General features: G+C 49.5%; 1 protein-coding gene across 2 annotated transcripts in view; it reads right to left on the minus strand.

The window, feature by feature from the left end:
• AXL (AXL receptor tyrosine kinase) overlaps positions 1-17,431 on the minus strand; it is a 34,456-nt gene that overhangs the window by 12,695 nt on the left and 4,330 nt on the right. Inside the window, exons 5-12 of one of the 2 annotated variants that reach the window (XM_053605174.1) lie at positions 13,574-13,654; positions 13,331-13,446; positions 8,323-8,533; positions 7,879-8,018; positions 7,212-7,362; positions 6,964-6,990; positions 4,993-5,125; positions 4,616-4,707 (exon numbers count right to left, since the gene is read on the minus strand). In XM_053605174.1, coding sequence (XP_053461149.1) covers positions 4,616-4,707; positions 4,993-5,125; positions 6,964-6,990; positions 7,212-7,362; positions 7,879-8,018; positions 8,323-8,533; positions 13,331-13,446; positions 13,574-13,654 — 951 coding nt within the window. The remainder of the gene's footprint in view (positions 1-4,615; positions 4,708-4,992; positions 5,126-6,963; positions 6,991-7,211; positions 7,363-7,878; positions 8,019-8,322; positions 8,534-13,330; positions 13,447-13,573; positions 13,655-17,431) is intronic. The other variant, XM_053605175.1, reaches the window with a different exon arrangement.

Here is a 17,431-nt window from a genome sequence, read left to right on the forward strand (position 1 = left end):
TGAGCCATCATACACATACACATATATATATATATATATATACACACACATATATTTTTATATATTTATATTTATCTAGGCCAAGTGCAGTGGCTCATGCCTGTAATATCTGCACTTTGGGAGGCAGAGATGGGAGAATCACTTGAGGCCAAGAGTTCGAAGTTAGTCTGAGCAACATAGTGAGACCCTGTCTTTACAGAAAAATAGAACAATTAGCTGATGTGGTGACATGTCCCTGTAGTCCCAGCTACTTGGGAGACTGAGGCAGGAGTATCTCTTGAGCCAGGGAGTTCGAGGTGTGAGTAAACTATGACCACACTACTGTCCTCATGCCCCAGCAACAGAATGAGACCAGGTCTCCAAAAAAGAAATTTCTTTTCACTGAAGGATAATCTGCACCAACCATAAGTAAGCAGCTCGGTGAATTTTCACAAGCCAAACACAACTGTATGACTAGTGCCAAGGTTAACAGCAGAACATGACCTGCCCTCCTGGGGGAAGCCATGTTGTTGGCTTCTCTTACAATAGATTAGTTTTTGCTGTTTTGAAATGTTATAAAACAAAAAGCACGTACTATATTTTCTTTTGTCTGTCTTCTTTCGCTCAACATTATGTGTTTGAGATAGTTGTAATTTGTTGTTGTTCGGTATAGTTATAATTTATTCATTTTCATTGCCGTGTATTAACAGTTCTCAAACTAATTGACCTCAGGACCCCTTTACATTGTTAAAATTACTGGGGACGCCATAGAACATTTATTTGTTTATGTGAGTTATATATATAAGTGTGTGTGTCAATATTTATGGTATTCAGAATTAAAACTGATCTTTTCATTTTTTTTAATTGAGACAGAGTTGGGCTGCGCCTGTGGCTCAGTGAGTAGGACGCCGGCCCCATATGCCGAGGGTGGCGGGTTCAAACCCGGCCCCGGCCAAACTGCAACAAAAACAACAAAAAAAAATAGCCGGGCGTTGTGGCGGGCGCCTGTAGTCCCAGCTACTCGGGAGGCTGAGGCAAGAGAATCGCATAAGCCCAAGAGTTAGAGGTTGTTGTGAGCCGTGTGACGCCACGGCACTCTACCAAGGGCGGTACAGTGAGACTCTGTCTCTAAAAAAAAAAAAAAAAAAAATTGAGACAGAGTTTCACTTTGTCACCCTTCGTAGAGTGCTGTGGCATCACAGCTCACAGCAACCTAAAACTCTTGGGCTCAAGTGATTCTCTTGCCTCAGCCTCCCAAGTAGCTGGGACTACAGGTGCCCACCACAACGCCTGGCTCCCAGGTTCGAACCCACCAGCCCCAGTGCATGTGGCCAACACACTAACCACTGAGCATGGGCACCCAGCCCTTTTTTTATTTTTATTTTTTTTCGAGGCAGGGTCTTAGTCTGTTGCCCCAGACTAGAGTGCTTTGGAGTCATAGCTCTCAGCAACCTCAAACTCTTGGGCTCAAGTGATCCTCCTGCCTCAGCCTCCTGAGTAGACAGGCACCTGCCATAACACCTGACCAGTTTTTCTATTTTTAGTAGAGATGGGGGTTTTGCTCTTGCTCCCTCTTATCTCAAACCCCTGAGCTGAAGCAATCCATTTGCCTCAGCCTCCCAGAGTGCTAGGATTACAGGCATGAGCCACTGTGCCTGGCCAAAAGTGATACATTTTTATGTATGCATATATGTACGTATGTATTTATTTCTTGAGACTGACTTTTATTTTGTGGCCGTTGGTAGAGTACTGTGGTGTCACACCTCACAGTAACTTCAAACTCTCGGGCTCAAGTGATTCTCTTGTTCAGCTTCCAGAGTAGCTCTGGCTCAGGTTGGTCTCGAACTCCTGAGCCCAAGCCATCCATCCACCTCAGGTTCCCAGAGTGCTAGGATTATAGGTGTGAGCCACAGTGCCTGGCCCCTCAAAACTGATAAATTTTTAAAACACACAAACATATGTTCCATCAACTGTCACAGTCATTGAAGACCTCATCTCTCACATCAGGCTCTGGAAAACTCCATTGGCTGCTCATGAGAGAATGTAAGTGTAAAAGAGCAAATAATGAGTTAGTATTAGTTTTGACCTCATGGACCCTCTGAAAAGGTCTCAGAGACCTCGGGGGACCAGGCTCACACTTTGAGAACTGTGCTGTACTTATTCTTGTTCACCGTGACCTCCTTGCTCCTTCTTCCTTCTCTTTTTTTTTTTTTTGGCCGGGGCTAGGTTTGAACCCACCACCTCCGGCATATGGGACTGGCGCCCTACTCCTTGAGCCACAGGCGCTGCCCCTTCCTTCTCTTCTTAAATAAATGTCTTTCCCCGGCCCTTTTTACACATCCCCCTGGGATCCTGGCAGTCTTCTTACTATGTGCTAGGAACAGACCTAGCTCTGTCCCCTTTCTTTCTGGATTTCAGTTTCCCCAACAGGCAAGATGATATTTGACTGGGCTTCCAAGGTCCCTGCTTAGCTGGGACTATCCATGACTCAACAATTTAGACTTAACGATTTTTCAAAATTACAAAAGAGTGTATGGTACTGAGCCTATCGTTCTGCAGGCCAAGATCAACACTTTTTTTTTTTTTTAACCAAGATCAATTCTATGTCTCTAATATTCTGTAATTCCAAGAGGCAGTAGAGTGTGGCAGTTAAGAATACAGACTTCAGGGCAGTGCCTGTGGCTCAGTGGGTAAGGCATCGGTCTCATATACCAAGGGTGGCAGGTTCGAACCCAGCCCCCGCCAGCTAAAACAGCAGTGAGAATTGCAACAAAAAATAGCTGGGCATTGTGTCAGGCGCCTGTAGTCCCAGCTACTCGGGAGGGTGAGGCAAGAGTATCACTTAAGCCCAAGAGTTGGAGGTTGCTGTGAGCTGTGACGCCACAGCACTCTACTGAGGGTAACAGTGTGAGACTCTGTCTCAAAAAAAAAAAAATATATAGACTTCAGGTTCGGTACCTGTAGCACAGCGGTTATGGAGCCAGCCACATACACCAAGGGTGGTGGGTTCAAACCCAGCCCAGGCCAGCTAAAACAACGATGACAACTGCAACAAAAAATAGCTGGGCATTGTGGCAGGCGCCTGTAGTCCCAGCTACTTGGGAGGCTGAGGCAAGAGAATCACGTGGGCCCAAGAGTTTGAGGTTACTGTGAGCTGTGACACCACGGCACTCTACCGAGGGTGACATAGTGAGACTCTATCTCAAAAAAAAAAAAAGAATACAGACTCAGAGCAAAACTGCCCGGGTTCAAATCTCAGTTACCCAACTTATGTGGCCTTCAGCAAGTTACTTAACCACGCTATGCTGCAGCTTCCTCATCTGTGACGTAGAAATAACAAGTACTGCCTCCTTGGGTTTTCATGAGGATTAAATGAGGCAATATGTATAGATTGCTTAAAATAGCACCTGTCATGTAGGAAGTACTGTCTGTCATCGTTGTAACCATCATTGTCACCATTATCTAATCTCCACATTATCCCATCATTTGCTTTATCATCATCTCTCAACATTATGTTTATTATTATATGTTCTAAAATCCGATAGTTTTGAGGTTTGGTGTTTTTAAGATTCACCGTGTCTAACATTCTGTTATTTTAAGGTTCTGTGTGGTTCCATAATTCTGTTGTCTGTAGGGTCTGTGTTTTTCTTTTTCTTTCTTTCTTTCATTCTTTTTTATTTTTTTTTGAGACAGAGTCTTTTTAGTTTTTTTTTATTTTTTTTATGAGACAGAGTCTCACTTTGTCACCCTTGGTAGAGTGCTGTAGTGTCATAGCTCACAGCAACCTCAAACTCTTGCGCTTAAGCGATTGTCTTGCCTCAGCCTCCCTAGTAGCTGGGACTATAGGTGTCCACCACAACATCCAGCTATTTTTGTTGGTTTGTTTAGCAGGTCTGGGTTGGGTTCGAACCCATCAGTTCTGGAGCATGTGGCCAGCACCCTAACCACTGAGCTGTGGGCGCCCAGCTGAGACAGAGTCTTTTTTTTTTCTGAAACAGAGTCTCACTATGTCGCCCTTGGTAGAGTGCTGTGGCATCACAGCAACCTCAAACTTTTGGGCTTAAGTGATTCTCTTGCCTCAGCCTCCCAAGTTGCTGGGACTACAGGTGCCTGCCACAGGGCCTGGCTATTATTTTGTTGTTGTTGGAGTTGTCATTGTTGTTTAGCAGGGCTGGGCCAGGTTCGAACCCACCAGCCCCAGTGTATGTGGCTGGCACCCTAACCACTGACCTATGGGTGCTGAGCTGAGACAGAGTCTTTTTTGAGACACTTCTCTATTGCCCTGGATAGAGTGCTGAAAAATCATCATAGCTTGCAGCAACCTCAAACTCTTGGGCTCAAGTGATCCTCTTGCCTCAGCCTCCCAAGTGGCTGGAACTATAGGCACCTGCCATAATCTCCAGCTATTTTTTTCCCTTTTTAGTAGAGACAGGGTCTCACTCTTGCTCAGGCTTGTCTTGAACTCCTCAGCTCAAGCAATCCACCCACCTCAGCCTTCCCAGAGTGCTAGGATTACAGGTGTGAGCCACTGCACTTTTGGCCAGGTCTAGGGTTTTAACACTCCAGCACTGCAAGCCCTTCTCTTGGCTTCTGCATCTACAGAAACCCAGGGCAGTGAGGTATAGTATTCACTTACAGGTAGCTTCAGTGGTCCGGCGACTGTAGGACTTGCGGACACGGTACCTGACCACTAGTTCACCTCTTTCCACTGTTGGTTCAAACACTTCTCTGGGGGAGGGGCATAGATGGAGAGAAGTTGAGGGTAGGGAAAGACCATGTGAAACCTCTTCCTTCCACTAGCAGTTAAGCAAGCACCACCCAGTCCCAACCCCTGACTCCTCTCTCATTTGCTGAGCATGTCTTGGACTGCGACCTTCTGCCTTCCATTCCTTCCCCAACCCCATGGTGCTCATTCCGATTCTTGGTCATCTTTCCTCCAGCACCAGCCTCCTCATGGTCTCCCTGCCTCTCCATCCCAGTCCACAGAAGCCTCCCCATGGGGTTCCGACTCACCCATAGCGTGTCTCCTTCTTCCGCCGGTGGACAAGGAATAGGGCCAAGATGAAGACACAGGCAGCGGCCACAACTGCTCCCAGTAGTACATACCACCAGGGCCACGAGAAGGCGGGAGCTGGGGGCTCACTCACTGTTGGGGGCAGGGGGACAGGTCATGGCTAAGGCCCTGGATCCAGCTCCCTGGTACTCAAGAGAGTGATGCAAGAGGGGAAGTAGGAGGCATGGAAAAAGATGTGGACATACTTGAGGTGTGTGATGAGTGTATTCAAGAACCTGGTGAACCTGGGCTGCACTGCACAAGGCACAGGGCATGCAGTGCTGGCTGTGATGGGAGTGCACTAAAGTAGAAGGAGTGTGAAGCTTTTAGGACAGGTGAGTTAAGAGTGGGATGGATATTTGAGGAGTGTGGAAAGGGAGTAAGAGATGTGTGTGGAATGGGTCGTGAGGGTGAAAGGAGACTAAATGAATAAGAGCTGAACGTGAGTAAATCTCAAGCTGCACAGTTGTGTGTGAGATATGTGATGACAGCACCCAGAGGGTAGACTTGGGTGTGGAAAATAGGCGAGTGGAGAATTCACGCAGGGCAGGATGGTGCATGGGGTGTGTGCAAGGAATGTGGAAGGGGTGTGAGGCTGGTGAGCAAAGGACTAAGTCATATCTTTGGGGGGTGAGAAATTACTATAAAAGACTTTTCATAAAACAAGGAACAAGGGTGAAATAAATATACAAAGGGGCACAGTAAGTGTACCAGACTAGGTAAGTGCACCTGGTATGGAATGGCTGTTGAATGGGTTTGGGGTATGTGAGGAAGGAGGAGTAGAAATTCAAGGAGTTGTTGATGCAAAGAGTGAGCAATGATTGGTAAGGATGTCACCTTGGTGTGTGAGGAGCGTGCAGTGAGCACGTGAGAGATGTGAGAGGGGCAAATGATGGCTATGGGATGCAGGGAAGGTGATGCCAAAAGAGTGGGAGCGGAATGGAGCATGTAAGGCCTGGAACGTGGGTATGTGCTGAGTGTACAAGGAGCTCAGTGTGAGTGTGTGTAGGAGTGGGATGGGTTAGGACTGGTGAGGGGCGAAGGATGGGTATGCAAGGAGACCTGCAGGGCGTGGGAGAGTTGTGGACTAAAAGTTTTTCAGTGTTTGTGAGGGGGAACGTATGGTGTGTACAAGGTGTAGAGTTCGTGAAAGAGAAATGTGGGTGTCCAATGGGTTCATGGGGTAGTGTGTGTGAGAAATGAAGCATTATAAAGAGCTGTGCATGAAGGAAGGGTGAGATGAGAATGGAAAGGGTATGTGCAGAAATGTGGGAAGATATTGCAGAGTATTTACAGACAGTGGGTTGGGTTTCAAGAGGCGAGTTATAATAGTGCTAGTAGGGTACAATGGGTGTAGGAGAAATGTTTGAGAATTGTTGGAGAAATATTTGAGAAGGATGGATGTGGGGAGGATATCCATCTATCTGTCTGTCCATCTGCCTATCCATCCCTCCATTTATCCATCCGTCAATCATCCATCCATCCACCTGCCCACATGTCCATACATGCACCCACCCATTCACTCATGCATCCATCCATCCATCCACTCACCCATCCATCTATCCATCAACCATCCAACCATCTATCTATGCATCCATCCACCCATCCGTCCATTCATTCATCCATCCATCTACCCACCCATCCATCCACCCACCCATTTACCCATCCATCCATCCATCCATCCATCCACTCACCCATCCAACCATCTATCTATCCATCCACCCTCCATTCATCCATTCACCCATTTTCTGTTCACTGAATACCTACAACATTCTAGGCACCTCCATCAAGGACCACACAAACCCAAGAAGTAGATTAGAGTGAAGAGTTTGAGAAATGTGACAGGGTTGTTGATTGAGTATGTGTGGTGACACGGCCTTCCCTGGATATTGAGAGGAGGCAGGGAGAAGAGGGGGTGCAAAAGCCCTTACCCAGCTGGTGGATTGGCTGTCCTTGCCCTGTGAGGAGAAAGGACAGAAAGGAGATGTGCTCAGAGAGGGCAAGAATGGTGTGACATGGGTGAGGGAGCGAGACAGGCTTCCAGTAAGGTTCAGGGTAGGATCAGAGACTAGACTGGGGGCAGGTACTGAAAGGTACGGGGGAGCAAGTCAGTGGTGTCAGGGAGAGACAAGGTTCCTACGAGTATGTTGAAGCAGGTTGAGCATGGCTTTAGACTTACCTGGGCGCCAGGGCTCCAGGGGAATGGGGAGGCTCCAGGGCCCATCCCCGGCAGCAGTATAGGCTGCCACGCACACTGTCAGGTTGGGCACAGGCCCATCCCCCCGAAGCTCCAAGGTCACCTCTTGCTTTAGCCCTATGTCCAGTAGCACCTAGGAGGTCCAGAAGTGGCATCAGGGTGAAACCCCGGGCCCCTAACTCTTTAGCCTTCACCTACTGCCCGTCTCTTTCTCAAAGCCCTCTCCTCATCCTCCAGTACCTCATTCCTCTCCTCTTCCTCCCCTTCATCTCTTACCCCATCTTTTCATCTTCATCTCTCTATCTCTTTCTACCTTCCTTTCCCATCCTATCTCTCCACCTCTGGATGTTGTTAGCCCAGATAGTGACCTTGTGCAAATTAAGAAAAGGTACTCCTTCCCCAAGATACTATACAACCATCTGCTAAGATTATTATAGTAAATATATAAATCTAGTGAAATGCTTTTGCTGTGGTTCATAAATAGTCCCTTCTCTGGACTTCCTGAAACTTCCCAGGATGTGTTCCCTTAGGAGTAGTTCAATTGTGTAACACCCATCTGCAAAACTGTCCATGTCTACCTTGCCACCCTCCCCTCCCCATTTCCCTCCTCCCCCAGCAACTCTGCCCCAATCCACCCAGCAGCACCCACCTCAGGGGCGTCCTGGCCTCGATATGCCAGCCGGTACCCTAATAGGGTGCCCTGCAGGGGCGCCCTTGGCTCCTGCCAACGCACGAAGGCCTGGCTCCCATTCCGCATGGCACTAACGTTCTCAGGGGGGCCCAGGGGCACTGGAGGACAGGGAATAGGGGAAACTGGCACCCCCACCTCTTCCTGACCCCCTCCCCTGTTCCCAGGAAGTGGGGGTAGGGTGCAAAGGGCACGCGCGTGGGCAACTCGTGCAAGGCCCCCATGAGCGGAAGCACAGGGTAGGGGAGGTCCTTTAGGGAAGACAGTGGGTGGTGCTGAGGACTAGATGGGAAGGAGATTAAGGCCATGTGGGGTGAAGGGGTGAGAGGAGACACTGGAGGTGGCGCTGATGTAAGCAAGGTCCAGAGGGGCAGTGGCAACATCTCCCTCTCCAGCCCTGCTTACCTCCCTCCGGTGTCTCCACAGGAAACCAGTGGGTCCAGGCCGAGGGACCCTGGCTGCTGGCACATGCCACACGGATGTGATAAGGAGTATGAGGAAGAAGGCTGCCCAGGCGAAGTTGGTGAGGGGGCACAGATGCTTGCAAGGTGAGGGGCTCCTCTGGGGGGTCTGGCTGTCCTGGCCAGACGTCCACCCCATCATCTGACAGCACAGCCTGGAGAAAGAGAAGGGTGTGAGGATGGGACAAAGACACAATCACAAGAGGTGGCCACACAACGTTCAACTGAGGTGGCCCTACACAACTTTGCAAGGACGTGTGTGTGCATGTCGTGTGTTGCAGCTCCATGCTAGGACAACATGGGCACCTGGATTTGCAAAGCAAGGAGACCATTCAGCTGCATGATGTGGCTCTGTGCCACTTACAAAAGCGACTTCTTGCAGGGTGTGGTGGCTCATGCCTATAATCCTAGCACTCTAGGAGGCAAGGAGGGTGGATTGCCTGAGCTCAGGAGTTCAAATCAGCCTGAGCAAGAGCGAGACCCCATCTCTACTAAACATGGAAAATCTAGCTGGGCATTGTGGCAGGCACCTTTAGTCCCAGCAACTTGGGAGGCTGAGGCAAGAGGATCACTTGAATCCAAGAGACTGAGGTTCCTGCGAGCTATGATATACACCACAGCACTCTAACCTGGGCAAAAGAATGAAATTCGTCTCAAAAAAAAAAAAAAATGCCACCTTTGACAAGATCTTTTCCTCTCTGAGCCTCAGTTTCCTCTTTAGGAAAATAGGAGTTTAAAGAGCCAAAATGCCATACAGGATTGTTGAAAGATTAAATGTAGGCTTGGTGCCTGTGGTTACGGCGCCAGTCACATACACCAAGGCTGGTGGGTTCCAACCTGGCCCAGGCCAGTTGAACAATGACCACTGCAACAAAAAAATAGCCTGGCGTTGTGGTGGGCGCCTGGAATTCCAGCCACTTGGGAGGATGAGGCAAGAGAATCGCTTAAGCCCAAGAGTTTGAGGTTCCTGTGAGCCATGATGTCACGGCACTCTACTGAGAGCAACATAGTGAAATTCTGTCTCAAAAAAATTAATTAATTAATTAAAACAAATAAATAAATAAAGATTAAAAGTAGTTATGCCTAAAGGACACCACAGTGCATGGCAGCTAGTCAGCATTGATAATAATGGTGCTAGCTGGAGTTACAAAAATAATAATGATAATAATGAATAAAAGTTCAAGGCTGGGCATGATGGCTTATGCCTATAATCCCAGCACTCTGGGAGGCCCAGGCTGATGTTATTGCTTGAGCTCATGAGTTCAAGACCAGCCTGAGCAAGAGCAAGACTCCATCTCTAAAATAATAGCCAGGTGTTGTGGCGGGTGCCTCTAATCCCTGCTACTTGGGAGGCTGAGGCAAGAAGATGGCTGGAGCCCAAGAGATTGAGGTTGCTGTGAGTTATAACGCCATAGCACTCTATTGAGGGTGACAAAGTGAGACACTGTCTCAAAAAAAAAAGTATGATATCGTGAGATTCCACACATATGATGTTCTACCACAGGCAAAGGCAATGTCTTCCAAGAGAAGCCAGAAGAGTGGTTATCTCTGGAGGCTGGAAGGGTCTGTGTGTTGACTCGGCATGCAGTTACATGGCTGAAGATGTATACAAACCAATCTAGGTGGACACTGATGATTATGCATATTATGTACTGTCTTAACAAAAAAAAGACAAACATGTCCATCATTTACTGAGCACCATTCTAAGCCCTTTACAAATCAAATTCATTTATGTGACCTTCACATCAACTCTATTGTACTGTGATAGGTATGATGTTTACCCCTGAGGCCCAGAGGGATGGAATCACTTGTCCAAGGTCACCAGTTTGTCAACAATGAGCTGGGACCTGAATCCTGCCCTGTCTCCAAAGCTTTTGCTCTGCTTCTGGTAACATGGTTAATAGTAATATCACCTATCTGTCCAGAGAGGCAGTGCAACCTGGTGCTGATGAGCATGGATGCTGGATCTGGGGCTCAAATCCAGCCTTTACCATTCCCTAGCTCTGTTTCCTCATCTGTAAAATGAGAAAACAGTGGCTCCCTACTTTTCAGGACTGAGTGAATTGGGGCATGTAAGCATGTGCCTGTGCACAGTGAGCTTTAGTCATTATCTTTTGTGTGTGTGTGACAGAGTCTCACTCTGTTGCCCAGGCCAGAGTCCCATGGCATCAGCCTAGTTCACAGCAACCTCCTACTCTGTGCTCAAGCAATTCTCCTGCCTCAGCCTCCCAATTACAGTTCCCCACCACATGCCCAGCTAGATTTTCTATGTTTAGTAGAGATGGGGTCTCGGTCTTGCTCAGGTTGGTCTTGAATTCCTGAGCTTAGATGCTCCACAAGCTGCAGCCTACCAGAGTGCTAGGATTACAGGTGCGAGCCACTGCGGCCAGCCAACAGCTAATATTTCTTTGGTGCCAAATATGTGCAAAGCTCCCTATTAAGCATATTCCTGGATGAATTCATTGACTTCTCACCACCACCTTTTGGGGTTCATTTTTTTTCTCATCCCCATTTTATAGAGGAGGAAATGGAGGCCCAGAGAGGTCCAGCAGCTTGCCCTAAGTCACACAGCACCCACGTTGGCAGATGACACCACCACAAGACCTGGGGAAGAGGGGGTCAGATGGTGGGTAGTAGAAGGGGGTGAGGCTGTCCCCATGCCTGCCCTTTGACCTGCAGACAAGAAGAGGAACCTCTGCTAGGACAGAGGGGAGAAGGGTACAGACAGTCAGCCTCTCTGTACCCACTCCCACTTCTCTTTTCCCGAGGACAGCTGTGACCCTCCCTCTGGAACCCTTCAACCCCAGCCCATAAGCAGCAGGAAGTGAGACCTGGAGAGGGAAGAGGACACACTTCTGCTTTCCTAGGGACACTTGATGGATGTGGGTGGGGGTGCAGCTGATGCCAGACCTGGCATTTGAGGTCTCCTACATCTGTCTGGCCACTGAGATTGAACCTCACTTAACTTTACTCTTTTAGCCACTAAGGGGAAGGGGGATCTTCCCCTCTCTGGACCTCGGTTCTTTACCTTGAAAATGGGAAGATTAACAGCCACTGTTAAAATGACAAACAGGAAGCCCAAGAGTTTGAGGTTGCTGTAAACTAAGCTGATGCCGCAGCACTCTAACCTGGGCAACAGAATGAGACTGTCTCAAAAACAACAACAAAAAATTCAAAAAAAAATGACAAGCAGATGATGTTGTGTCCAGGGTACATAAAAGGACATCTCTGGGGCAGCACCTGTGGCTCAAAGGGGTAGGGCGCTGGTCCCATATGCCGGAGGTGGCGGGTTCAAACCCAGCCCCGGCCAAAAACCACAAAAAAAAAAAGACATCTCTGTTTAATTAAGCACTGGCTCTAAGTGGTTTCTAAGGAGGTTAGGAGCACTGGTTCGTTTTGATGAGGCAAAGGTTTGTATCCACCCTCTGCCACTTTCTGGCTGTGACCTTGGGAAATTTGCTTAACTACTCAGAGCCTTAGTTTTTCCTTCTGGAAAATGGGCATATCCATATACACCCTCCTTCACAAAACTTTAACACAATGCTCAGCATGCAGTTGACACTAGATAAAGGTTGACCATTAGTCTTTTTTTTTTTTTTTTTTTGTAGAGACAGAGTCTCACTTTATGGGCCCTCGGTAGAGTGCCGTGGCATCACTCAGCTCACAGCAACCTCCAACTCCTGGGCTTAAGCGATTCTCTTGCCTCAGCCTCCCGAGCAGGTGGGACTACAGGCGCCCGCCACAACGCCTGGCTATTTTTTGGTTGCAGTTTGGCCGGGGCCAGGTTTGAACCCGCCACCCTCGGTATATGGGGCCGGCGCCTTACCGACTGAGCCACAGGCGCCGCCCTGACCATTAGTCTTTACTTTCATTCCCCATCAAAGGCACTCTCACTCTCGTCTCCAGTGTCCATACCTCAGAGGACTTCAGATCAGAAGTCCTTATACTTACAGATCTGTGTGTTTGGTTTGGTTTTGGTTTCCTTATGGAGAAATTTCAGGGAGGTGGGTAGGTCTAGCTGATCTCAGTTGTAATGTATTATTATTTTTTCTTTTTTCTTTCTTTTGGAGACAGAGTCTCACTCTGTCACTCAGGCTAGAGTGCAGTGGTGTCATTATAGCTCATAGCAACCTCAAACTCTTGGGCTGCAGGAATTCTCCTGCCTCAGCCTCCCAAGTAGCTGGCACTACAGGTGCCCTCCACAATGCCTGGCTAATTTTTCTATTATTTTGTAGAGATGGGATCTCACTGTTCAGGCTGGTCTCAAATTTCTGAGCTCAAGAAATCCATCAGCTTCAGTCTTCCAGATTGCTAGGATTACAGGGATGAACCAAGATGCCCGGCCTGCGATGTATTCTTACAGCAAATATTCCCTACTTTGTGTCTAACCCTGAACTGGGCAGTAATGAGGAGCCGGTGGTGAGTGGGACAGCTTCAGCCCTCCCCTCACAGAGCTCACAGCCTAGTGGAGGACCGAACTGCTTCCAGACAGTGACCACCCAGGATGCTCAGAGGTGGGTACCCAGTGGTGACAAAGACAGCTCCAGGCTCTGCTGTCTATCTCAGGGCTCCCACTCTGGCTAGAGTTAATATCACTAATACTAAAAATAATCAAAACAGCTATAGTTTCTGACACATTTTCTATGTTCCAGATACTATTTTAAGTTGGTTACTTGCATTCACTCATTGAACTCTCACTAGCCTATTAGGCAGACACTACCATTATGTCTATTTGATAGATGATATAACTGAGGCCCAGAGAGGTTAAGCCACTTGCCCAACCTCATGCAGCCAGCAGGTACGAGAGCCAGGATTCGAACCAAGGACATCTAGCTTAACTCCAGGCTTCACTGTCTCTCAGCACACCACTAGCTGGGAAAGCCTGGCCTCCCAGGGACAGTGTGCAAGGAAGGATTGCTGAGACTGGGGGTAGACAGGTGTGGGGGGCTCACCTGCAGTGTGCAGTGGGTAAGGGGGTAGATGCCACTCAGTCCTGGGGTCCAAGCCACCTCCAGCTCTGTGGGCTGGCGGGAAACCAGACGGAGGTCGCGGGGTCGTTGGGGAAGCACTGTGGACAGATGAGGGAGGGACTGACCCTGGGGGACTATGCTGAAAGCTCCCCACCCGCACTGTGTCTCCCCTCTAACCCCTGACCCAAGCCCTACACTCTGACACCCAACTCCCTTTCTTGTCACCTGTGATGGTGGCTGTGCGGGATGTGGTGACCCCCTTGGCATTATGGGCTTCACAGGAGAAAGAAGACGTCTTGTTCAGGCCTGGAGAGTCATATGAGAAATGGGCCTCATGTCGGGGGGGAAAGAAGGGGCCCCCAGGCCATGCCAGGTCACCTTGTGCAAGCCCAGTCTGGCCAGGGTCAGTGGGGAGGGGAGAGCAATGCATCAGGAATACAGCCTCCACCCCCAACACAGGACAGGCCTGTGGTCTGGGCCCTAACCCCACCACAGAAACACACGCACACACACATACAGGCACACACAAGCACATACACGCACATACTCTCACACCCACATACACACATAGACACACACACTCATGCATATGCATACTCAGACACACACAGAAGTGCACACACTCACATACATGCACAAACACGGATACACTCACACTACCCTGGGCACACATAGAGGCACATACACCTAATGGACAGGAACTTAAGGAAACAGGCCTGTGTGTGCATTTAAATGGGGAAGTGTGTGTTCACTTACAAGCTTATCTCCCACCAACCCCTCTCTCTCCCTCCCCCATTGCTCAACCTGCTCCTGCCACACTGGCCTCCTGTGCACGTCCTTGAGCGTGTTCCCACCCTGGGAACTATGCACTTCTGTTTCTTCTACTTGGAACAGTCTTCCCACTCACACCCTCCCTCCTTCACATTAGTCACTAGACAGACTGACTGAAGTCAGGGCCTCCCCTCCATAGCTGGCCTTTTCCCTGCTTTACTTGTTCTCTTTGGCTCCATCACCCAGCACCATCGGACAGAAGAGACACAGATACACAAACACACACAGCTACGCAACGTACAGCAGTCCTCCCTTATCCATGGGGTTTGTTACCCTCAGTCCAACACTGTCTAAAAATATGCCGTGGAAAATTCCAGAAATAAACAATTCATACTTTTCAATTGCTCCCATTCTGAGTAGCATGATGAGCTCTCACGCTGTCCCACTCTGTCCGCCCGAAACATGAATCATGCATGCCCTGTCCAGCAGCTCCATGATATATCCGCTACCCACCCATTAGTCACTCAGCAGCCCTGTGGGTTATCAGATCCACTTGGTTATCACAGTGCTTGAGCTCCAGAAACCCTTAGTTTACTTAGTAATGGCCCCTAAGGGCAATAGTAGTAATGCTGGCAATTCAGATGCACCAAGGGGAAGCCATAAAGTGCTTTCTTTAAGCAAAAAGGGGAAAGTTCTCAGCTTAATGAGGAGAGAAGAAAAATCTTAATGTAAGGCTGCTACCATCCCTTGTAAGAGCAAATCTATTTGTGAAATTGTGGAGAAAAAAGAAATTTGTGGCTCGGGGCCTGTAAAGAGAGAGAGAAAGGAAGGGAGGGAGGAAGAAAGGAAGGAAAAATTTATGTGGCCAGGCACCTGTAATCCTAGCACTCTGGGATGCTGAGGCAGAGGACTGCTTGAGCTGAGGAGTTCCAGAGCAGCCTGAGCAAGAATTAGATATGGAAAAACTAGCTGGGCATTGTGGCGGACAACAGTAGTCCCAGCTACTGGGGAAGCTGAGTCAAGAGGATCGCTGGAGTTCAAGAATTGGAGGTTGCTGTCAACTATGACACCACAGCACTGGCATTCTATCCAGGGCGACAGAGTGAGACTGTTAAAAACAAACAAAAAAAGAGGCTCCGTGCCTGTGGCTCAAGTGGCTAAGGTGCCAGCCACATACACCTGAGCTGGGGGTTCGAATCCAGCCCGGGCCCTCCAAACAACGATGACTGCAATCAAAAAATAGCTGGGCATTGTGGTGGGTGCCTGGGAGTCCCAGCTACTTGGGAGGTGGAGGCAGGAGAATCGCTTGAGCCCATGAGTTGGAGGTTGCTGTGAGCTGTCATGTCACAGCCCTCTACCTAGGGGGACAGCTTGAGGCTCTGTCTCAAAAAAAAAAGGAAGAAAAGAAAGAGAAGGAAGGAAAGAAAGAACGAAAGAAAAAGAAATTTATGCATAGTATATACAAGATTTGGTACTATCTGCCATTTCAGAAATCCACTGAGGTCTTGGAATTTATCCCGCATGGATAAGGCGGGGACTGCTGTGTACAGACACACGCATCAGTGTACAAGTGCGACCGCTTGTGCATCTGTGTGTTAAGGTGTGGACATATTTGCGGCCCGTGTGTATTCGTGGATGCTGTGTACTTGTGTGCGTTGGGTCTCTCGGTGTGCGTCTCTTGCATTTGTCCAGAGTTCCCACCATCACTACGTTCACCACCAGAGGCGCTCAGTCCGCAGACACAAAGTTTCCTTCTCCCGGTCAGCAGGGGGAGTGGAATGGGCGGCCGGAAGGGGGTGGGGCAGGGAAGCTCCTGGGCTGCGGCTGCGGCTGCCCGGGCAGCCAGTTTTCAGCCAAGGTCAGGTGCCCGCGCGCGCGCACCCGCAGCCCCCGCGGCCTGGGGGAGGGACAGGACAGCCCCGGGCCGGCAGTCGGAGAGGGGGCAGGGAGCCTGGGCCCGGTCCAGCCACCTGGCACGTGGGGCCCCTCCAGGGTCACCGCGCGGGAGCTGGCGCCGCGGGCCTAGGAGCCCTGGAGCGGGAGAGGGATGCTGGAGCTGGGTCCTGTTCCGACCGCAGCATTCCAGCCCCCGCGTGAGTCACCGGGGCGCCTCCCGACCCTAGCACTTCCGGCTGGCCTGGGGATGCGAGCCGGGATCCCCCTTCCCAGGCCCCAGCGGCTGCACCTTGAGGGAGGGGGACGGGAGAGATGAGTTGGGACCCCTTCCGTCAGCGGGCTCTTGGTCCACGACAGGACAGGAGCAGGCCAGTGGACTCCAGATGTGCTTTCCAGATGTACGACTCTACCCCGCCGTCCGCTCCCCCCTTGGCTTTTCCGAGGGATGAGAGGGATGGAAGGAGGGGGGTATGCCTTGAGTCAGATGGAGGGAGAGGCACACACAAACTGACAAAATTCCGTCACACAGCACCCCACACACACAATGAATCACACTTAGACACACAAAGGCCATTATTGGTACAGATACACAGATAATGGAGCACTCAGTAAGCTGTACACAGATACACAAAGGCTGACGGTGTCACAAACACGTAGGGGCTTAGATACACGGAGACAAACATGTATGCGGATGGGCCAGTGTCATGTGGGATAACCACCTAAACAGACAATCACACTAATACACGCTGATGACACCTAGCAACACAATATACTTCTCAACTGATTCTGACAAACCCATAAACCCAAGCCTCCTAAGGTACATTGAGGTGGAAGTGGACAGTAGGTATGCACCAAGACATGATGAAGTCTCCTGTTGACTTGCCCATGCGCAAACTCATTGACACGTGCAGACACAGCCAAGACTTCATCTGCGCCAAAACACAGCTGGACATACTCAGGTTGCCTCATGTTCATAAGAGGCAGACTTACACAGAAGCATAGTTTCCTAGACACTCAGGCTTGCGGCAGACACTGCTGTGTACACGTAGGTGGGCACAGACACACATACACATGCTGGCTGGTAAGCACCGTAGGTTCATCGCAGCAGGACCCAGTGCACAAGGGGAGACCAGACAAAAGCAGAAGGTGTTATTATTTGTGAAATGCCACACAGATGCACACATATGCACACACATACGGACATAGGGTCCATGGTAACAGAATCACATATATCAACATGCTTACTTTGTGACATGCACAGACACCACAGAGACACCGATACATAGATATACACACAGAACAGCCGATAAGAAACACACCAAGTTAACCAATGACACGCATTCTGATTCCATGGGAAACGGCAACCCACACCAGGACATGCTCACACCCATAGCTGCACACTGTCACTTCCATAAC

Source organism: Nycticebus coucang, chromosome 10 (genome assembly GCF_027406575.1).
Source record: "Nycticebus coucang isolate mNycCou1 chromosome 10, mNycCou1.pri, whole genome shotgun sequence".
Classification (NCBI taxonomy): Eukaryota; Metazoa; Chordata; class Mammalia; order Primates; family Lorisidae; genus Nycticebus; species Nycticebus coucang.